The following is an 8,177-nucleotide window of genomic DNA, read 5'->3' as shown; positions in this document are numbered from 1 at the left end:
GGGGGCGAGGGACCCCGCCGGCTCCGGAGGGCAAGCTGACGTGGAGTCGGCCCAGGGAGGGCTCTTAGGGGTCGCTAGGAACAGTGATCGCCCCGCACTTTAGGGAGGAGACTTGGATGGAGTCGCCCGAGGTCGCGAGTGCAGCTGGAGGCGATGCCTCTCGTCGGCCTGCCCCTCCCACCAAAGCCATGCCCAGCGGCTCGGGGGTCCTGCGCCCACCAGGAGGGCCCCGGGGGGCCGGTACCTTGGGGGACGGCTGCCCAGTCTCTATTGCCCGCAGGTCCTTGTCCAGCTCGGCGCTCAGCTTGGCCAGCTCTCTCTCCAGCAGGACCTGGGGGCGGGTTGTGCGGAGAGACTTGGGCCAGGGGCAAGGTTGGGGGCGGGGAGTATACGGTGGGGGGCGCTGGCCTGGGCGAAAATCAGGTGTGATAAGCCCAATGGCAACACGTCAAAGCTCGAGGCGCTGGGGTAAAGGGCAGGCTCAGGGGGCGGGGCCAGGCCAGGCTGACTACCTCTGGGCCTGCCAGGAGGTGTGTCTTGGGGTGTCAGGAGGGCCCTCCTTGCTGACCCAGCTCACCCATCCCTTACGACCAGGGTAACACTTCAGTATTTCCTGATGTGTTTCAGGACCAGGCTCCCTACTTCCTCTCCTGTCAAGTCTTTTATGGCCCTCTACAGCCTGGCTTCACTCTATCCAACCCTGCCCTCCCTCCCACAGCCAGTCCAGCTGATGAGTGTTACACACACACACACACACACACACACACACACACACACCCTTCCAGCCTCTGCCTGTGTCACCCCCATCCTGGGCACCCCCTCTCTTTGCCTGGCCTCCAAGCTCCATCTTCCAAGAATACTTCCTGACAATTCCAGTCCACCCTGATTAGTCTCTTCTCAGCCTGCTGTGATGAATACACAATTTTGAACACGTGTTTACTTAGCACCTACTGTATGCCAGAGGCTTCCCTGGTGAGTCAGACAGCAAAGAATCTGCCTGCACTGCAGGAGACCTGGGTTCGATCCCTAGGTTGGGAAGATTCCCTGGAGATGGGAATGGCTACCCAACTTCAGTATTCTTGCCTGGAGAATTTCATGGACGGAGAAGCCTGGTGGACGACAGTCCATGGGGTTGCAAAGAGTCGGACATGACTGAACAACTAACACTTTCACACACTGTATGCCAGGCACTGTCCTGGATGCTGGGGGTACAGAGCTAAACCATATGGGACTGGAGAGGGTCAGAGTTTTGAGTCCATGGCCTTGGCCCATGGTCATGGGGACCTTGACCACCCAGAAAATCCCTCACTGGTCCCCCAACATACTGTGTCCACTCCCACCCACCTGCCCATAGTACGCACCTCAATGGGCTGGGAGGGCTTCTCAACAGGGTCGTCCACCAGTGGTTTCTTGGGCTAAGAGTGGGAAGAGTGAGTCAGAGGGGGTGAAATCGCTCCCCTAATGCACGATTTGAGGGTACATCCTTTTCCAGAGAACCAGGCCCACACACCTTCTGCCCAGTCTCTAGTTCTTGCAGAAACTGGTTCCAGGATTCTTCCGTCCAGACATTGTCCGCTTTCTCTTGGCGTCTGAGCACCTGCATGGCAGGGAGTAGGCATCAGGTTGAAGAGAGGGGTACTGGGACACTGGCCAGGCTTGAAAAGCAGGCTTTCAGCCACTGTCCACTTCCGTGCCCATCAGCACCCTCCCCAGAATTCCAGGATCTTCTGGCTGCACAGGCTCCAAGATGAAGAACAGCTTTACCTGTGCTTGCAGCAGAAAGCGAAAGTCGTTCAGTTGTGTCTGACTCTTTGCGACCCCATGGACTATACAGACTATACCGACTACTGCAGCAGAGAGCCTGACCAGAGAGCATGGTGATGGGAGAAGTGCTGGGCAGGGAGAGGGGATGCTGGGCAAGCTACCTGCTTTGAGGTCTGGTGCAGGGAGGAGGGTGCTCCAGGACTGCAACTGAAGGTGCTTCTAAGAGACTCTTCAGAGACGTCCCAGCTTCTTCTAAAGAAAGGCAAAGACATCTTTCAGTTTCGTTTTAGGGAAACAGAGGCAGGTGTGAGCACACAGTCCTGGAGAGGGAGCTGCACCCCCTCCCCACCTGCTCTGGGCTGTGGAAGCAGTGTTAAATAGTAAAATGTTATTAGCTCTGAATTCAAATTCCAGTCCCACCACTTAGCTGTGTCTCCTTTGGTCTCAGAGCCTCTGATTCAACACCTATGAGAATGACTCCCACCTTTATAAGGGTGTGGGGAATCTTAGGTGAGGGAACATACCTGAGACACCCAAGACAGGGGCTAACACATACACATCTGCTCCAGAAGTGGCCAGTCCCTTTCCTGCTGGCCTTGGTGAAATATCCTGCATTTGGCTTCTGTCTGGCCCCATGACTGTGGGTATGTATGTCTGTGCAGCTTCGATGAAGTTGGTCGCCATGACCAAGTGGTCTTGCACCCATACTCAAGGGTGTGAGACTACATCTTAGTTCCGGGAAAACCCAGGTCAGGGGAAAGAGCCTGCAGGCCTGACCCAGGAGCTCTGAACAAGTTACTTCTGCTCCACAGGTCTCAGTTCCCTGAGGTGCTAGATCATCGATGTCATCTGTCACAGTTACCTGAGTGTCCTTCCAGGACTCCCTTCTTGGCTGGCTGAAATCTTCCAGTTTCTGCTGAGTTTGAATATTTCCACCAAGTGGAACCACTGTACCAAGCTTATCAAGTGATGGAATGTCTGAGGGGAGGGGCAGGATTTGTCGGCTGTTACTATGACTCTACTCTAGGAAGAACATCACTAACAACAGTGATATGAGAATGGAATACATTGTTCCTAATTTAACATCACTAACAACAGTGGTATGAGAATGGAATACATTGTTCCTAATTTAAGGAAGCTGTAGTCATAATTGGAAGGACTGATGCTGCAGCTGCAGCTCCAATCCTTTGGCCACCTGATGGGAAGAACTGACTCATTGGAAAAGACCCTGATGTTAGGAAAGATTGAAGGTAGGGGAAGGGGACAACAGAGGACGAGATGGTTAGACAGCATCACTGACTCAATGGACATGAATTTGAGAAAACTCCAGGAGGCAGTGGAGGACAGAGGAGCCTGGCATGCTGTAGTCCATGGGATCACAAAGAGTCGGACATAACTGAGCAACTGAACACCAACAACAGCTAGTCATAATCAAGCTTGTATGATAATCATGTTTGTGGAGACTTGCAGTGTACTTTGATCTTCATGCCACCCTCTGATTCCCATTTAACAGATGGAGCTAGAGAAGCTTAGACTGGTTACCTTGGTCAAGGTCACATGGCTAGTGCAGCACACTGGTTTGAATCCAGAGGTGCACGTGCGTGCTCAGTTGCGTCCAAATTTTTGCGACCCCATGGACTGTAGCCCGCCAGGCTCCTCTGTCCATGGAATTTTCCAGGCAAGAATCCAGAAATCTGGGTCCAAATTTTGACCAAATCTTAGTTTCTACCTTATTGATGATGCCAAGAGCCACAGCCCAGTTAAGGCCAGGCTAATGAGGTCACTCTGTTCCCAGAAAGGAATCAGAAACTCATTAGTGACACTGTGACAGAGAGCCTCCTGATTCCTGAGGTTGGGCTGAGCCCCTGCAGCTCGGGCTGAGCCTGTGTGGTTTGCTTAGAAAAGATGCACTGCGTCCTTGACCTGTCTGCAGGGTTCCTCTCTAAGTGGCATCTGGGACAAAGCCTGTGATCCTCTATGCCCCTTGTTTTCTCACAGGCTTCAGAATGGATGGCTGCAGGTCCACACCTAGCCACAGGCTACCCTGCTCTCCACCCCAAATGAGGCATGGACCTTTGGGGTGATGAATTCCTGCTGCCAAATACAGAGGCATCCCAGGTGGTCCTGACCACAAACAGCAGTCAGGTCATCCCCCTTCGGCTCTGGTGGCATGGAGGATCTCAAGCAGTGGGAACGCTGAGAAGGGGCAAAGCCATGAGCAGGAGCCTGCTGGCCTGGTGTGAGACTGTGCCAGCTGTGGCCACCAGGGGGTGCCAGTCCCCTCAAGGAAGCCAGCACCCCTCTGAAGCTCTGGGGCCCTCCCCTTGATGGCTCACCCGCTCAGAGGCGACATCTGGTTTGGCCTGGCAGGTGGTCTCTGCTGGGGCCCTGGATGCCTTGAGTCTGCAGAGGTGGCACAGGAAGAATCCACTGAAAGTGAGAGAAAATAAACAGGAGCGATGGAAGGTGAAAGCTGGGGTTGAGGGCACCTGGGTGACCATAGAAGGTTCTGGCCCACCCCCTACCCACGCTCCTGGGTGGCTGGTGGGAACAGGGGTGATGCTCTGGACCAGTAACTATGGGCTGGGTGCCAAGAGCTTTACACTCTTTACCAAACCTTTGAAACATCTCTGGGGTGTTCCTGTTTTACACGTGAGAAAAGAGAGGCCCAGAGAAAGCAGAGCCAGGGCTAGGCATTTGCTGGACAGTGACTCAGGGGCTCTGAATTATTAATACCATGGACCAGGGGATTTGGAGCTCATGGAAATGGGCTGTACAAACTTCACAAGTTGAGCTGAGCCAACTGGGGAGCCCCAAAGCCAGGCGTGGCTGCAGGGAGGGGTAAATGCAGGCACCAGGCTAGGGCATGCCACCCCCCAACCCCTGCCTTCACCTTTGGGTGCCTCCTCGAAGGTCCAGTCCAGCTGTAGGTCTAGGGTAACAGAAAGGACTCGATCAGGGTGGGGACAGCAAGCGAGGACAAGGATGGGGAGCCCTGGGAGGCAGCCCCAGAGGCTCCCAGTCCCTCCTGCCTAGAGCAGGGGCCCAGGGGCTGAGTCAGAGCCTAAAAAATGTCTCGAGGGAGGGAAGGAATTAGGAGGGCAGTTCTCAGGAGGGCTTGAAATGCCTCTGGCTGCCTTAGGACCCGAGCGAGCCAAGAGGGCAGTGGCCTTGCTCAAACCCTCCTGCCCCTCCCTCCCTACATTCCCACACACACCCTCTCCCTGACCTTTGGAGACCTGCCCTCGCCAGGTCAATTTAGAGAATTCCACTTCCCCTTCACCCTCTTGCCCTTTCTGCACCCTCTTCTAAATCTTCCCCCTTTGCCCAGACCCACTCTTCAAGGTGCTCAGGACTCTCTGGGGCCTCCAAGGAAGAGCTACTGACCAGCCAACCCTCTTGATTTCCTTGGAACACAGACACGTAACTACAGCCCTGACCTTAAATGCAAACCACAACCCCCCTCTCTGGATCCCACACCTTCCTCCAGTTCTTGGAGTTTTCTGCTTTCCTTTGCAGCCAACTACTGGCCATAAGGGGCTTCCCAGGTGGCGCTAGTGGTAAAGAACCCACCTACCAATGCAGGAGACATAAAAGACACAGGTTCAGTTTCTGGGTTGGGAAGATCCCCTGGAGGAGGGCAGGGCAACCCAGTCCAGTATTCTTGCCTAGAAAATCCCATGAACAGAGGAGCCTGGCAGGCTACAGTTCATAGGGTTGCATGCATGCTGGCCATAAGAAACTCAGTGTCTTCAATTCCACTTCCTGATAAGCAGGCTTTCAGCCTGAGCCACCCTTGTCAAGGACTCCAGTGACCTCCATGTTACCAGATCAAATAGTCAGTCCCACTTGATCAGCAGCAGCATCAGTCACACAGGTTCACTTCCTCCTTTAGAAATTTCTTGTCACTTGGCTTCAGGGAGACTACTCTGGTTTTCCTCCTGCCTCCCAAGCTGCCCCTTCCCAGGCAGCCTAGTTGATTCCTGCCCATCTCTCCAAGCAAGTACTTCAGGGCTCAGTCCCTGGGCCTCTGTCTCTCCATCTCCTTGGGTGATCTGGTCCAGTCTTCTACCTTAAAAAATACTGTCTATTCAGGGACTCCTAACCTTAGCTGTACATCAGAGCTACTTGGGGAACCTTTACACCAAAAATCTCTTTGAGTGGGTGCTTGGTATTTCCGTCTACAGCTTAAGCCTCACCCTAGAAACTACAGACCTGTTTATCAACTGCCCAGTGGCTCAGTGGTAAAGAATCTGCCTTCAATGCCAAAGATGCAGGTTTGATCACTGGGTGGGGAAGAGCCCTTGGAGAAGGAAATGGCAACCCACTCCAGCATTCTTGCCTGGGAAAATCCCATGGACAGACGAGCCTGGTGGGCTACAGTCCATGGGATCACTAAAGAGTCAAACATCAACTGCCACTTTTATGAACCGTATCTAAAACTGAAAGCCCCTTAAGACTTGCACACACACAACCCCTCCCTGTGTTTCCTGTGTGTATATACATTTATAAAGGGCAACTTCATGGACTCACTCAGGTTTAAAGTCATCCCTGACTGGTCTCTTTCATGCCACATCCAATCCATCATCAAATTACCATGATTCTGTCTCCAGAATTCCATCAGGCCCGCTGCTACTGCCCTGATCTGAGACACTGTCGTCTTTAGCCTGGATTCTGGACAGACCTCCTGACTGGTCCCTTGCCTCCACCCGGCCCCATCTCTTCCCCACCTGGCAGCCAGAGGGAGTCACTTCAGCCACCACCTGTCAGAGCCTGTCACTCACTCTTCAGCTCAAAGCCTCCTGGGGGCTCCTCAGTTCTTATAGAGTAAAAGCCCAAGGCCCTGGGTGACCTGACCCCAGCATCTTTGGGTTCCATCTCCACCACGTGCCCCTCTCACTGCAGTCCAGCTCCTCTCTGTGGCCCCAGAACAAATCTGGCCTGCTCTGCCTCAGGGTTCCCCAGGCTCCCCATGCAGTAACACTCCTCCCCTAGCCCTGCAGGGACAACTCCTTCACAACCTTAGCTCTCAGTTCAGAAGCCACTTCTCAGGGGCCTTTCCTGACCAGCCCGCGTGAAGTGGCAGCCTTCCTGCCCTGGGCACCCTCCCGACCTTTTCTCCCTAGCCCTTACCACCATCTGCCATATTAAATGTCTGTGTGTTTACTCTGTGATGCCTTCTGTCTTAAGCTTCGCTAAGGCAGGAACAACCTTTGTTTGTTCCCTGTTTTGTCTTTAGCACCTAGAAGAGTAGTCAGCAAACAGCAAGTGCTGAACACACGGTTAAGGGACTGACTGAACGAATGTGTGACTGCACGGCTTCCCAGACCCTCACTGGGGACAGCGTCTGGTCACTGTTCCCCATACAGGGAGGAGATTGGCGGTTCCCTCCTTTGGTCTGTTTTAGCGACCACTTACGACAGAGCCTGGGGTGAGTGGAGACACTTTCCGGACAGGTTAAGTCTCCTTGTCCGCCTCTCGCTCCCAAGCCCACTCAGGCAGAGAGAGGGCCCCAGAAAGGGGTCTCACCCGGCATTTTGCGGTGGATCTGCTTGAACATTCTTCGGTACCAGTCCCTGGGGCTGTCAACACTCTGGGATCAAAGAAGGCAAAGTCAGGCCACCCTCCCAATATCAAGCCACAGACATTTTTCCTCACTGAGTCTTTTCTCTGGCCACCCTTGAAGCCCCCCTGGGTGGGCTGTTGTGACATCTTTAGTAACAATACCTCCGTGTAGTTTGTTATGTTTGAGTAAGATATATAGAAGGGGTCTTCCCTGGTGGTCCAGTGGTTAAGACTCAGTGCTCCCAATGCAGGGAGCATGGGTTCAATCCCTGGTTGGGGAACTAAGATCCCATGTGGCATGGCCAAAAAAATTTTTTTCAATTATAAAAAAAAATACCCAGATATATGGAAGAATCTCCACCAATGATGAGCCTTAAATTGTGAGATCTGGGGTGGCTTATATTTTTTTGTTTTTATGTATTTCTGATGATTCTACAAAGAATATGTGTTTCTATGTAATGAAAAATAAACAGTATTGGTGGGGGGTAGGGTAGGAAGGTATTTCACATCCTCTACCTCACCTGGTAGAAGCAGAAGATATTAAGAAGAGATGGCAAGAATACACAGAAGAACTGTACAAAAAAGATCTTCACGACCCAGATAATCATGATGGTGTGATCACTGACCTAGAGCCAGACATCCTGGAATGTGAAGTCAAGCGGGCCTTAGAAAGCATCACTATGAACAAAGTTAGTGGAGGTGATGGAATTCCAGTTGAGCTATTCCAAATCCTGAAAGATGATGCTGTGAAAGTGCTGCACTCACTATACCAGCAAATTTGGAAAACTCAGCAGTGGCCACAGGACTGGAAAAGGTCAGTTTTCATTCCAATCCCAAAGAAAGGCAAT

At 52.8% G+C, this 8,177-nt stretch overlaps 1 protein-coding gene across 1 annotated transcript in view; it reads right to left on the bottom strand.

Annotated features, from left to right (window-relative positions):
- The window catches only part of SORBS3 (sorbin and SH3 domain containing 3), a 30,245-nt gene that overhangs the window by 12,236 nt on the left and 9,832 nt on the right, over positions 1 to 8,177 (bottom strand). The window contains exons 5-11 of the mRNA XM_010845478.1: positions 7,294 to 7,357; positions 4,658 to 4,696; positions 4,101 to 4,167; positions 1,926 to 2,016; positions 1,511 to 1,597; positions 1,362 to 1,415; positions 216 to 331 (exon numbers count right to left, since the gene is read on the bottom strand). Of these exons, the coding sequence (XP_010843780.1) occupies positions 216 to 331; positions 1,362 to 1,415; positions 1,511 to 1,597; positions 1,926 to 2,016; positions 4,101 to 4,167; positions 4,658 to 4,696; positions 7,294 to 7,357 (518 nt within the window). The remainder of the gene's footprint in view (positions 1 to 215; positions 332 to 1,361; positions 1,416 to 1,510; positions 1,598 to 1,925; positions 2,017 to 4,100; positions 4,168 to 4,657; positions 4,697 to 7,293; positions 7,358 to 8,177) is intronic.

This window comes from Bison bison, unplaced genomic scaffold (assembly GCF_000754665.1).
Source record: "Bison bison bison isolate TAMUID 2011002044 unplaced genomic scaffold, Bison_UMD1.0 scf7180017864217, whole genome shotgun sequence".
Taxonomy (NCBI): domain Eukaryota; kingdom Metazoa; phylum Chordata; class Mammalia; order Artiodactyla; family Bovidae; genus Bison; species Bison bison.
This window is presented reverse-complemented; position numbering and strand designations above follow the sequence as displayed.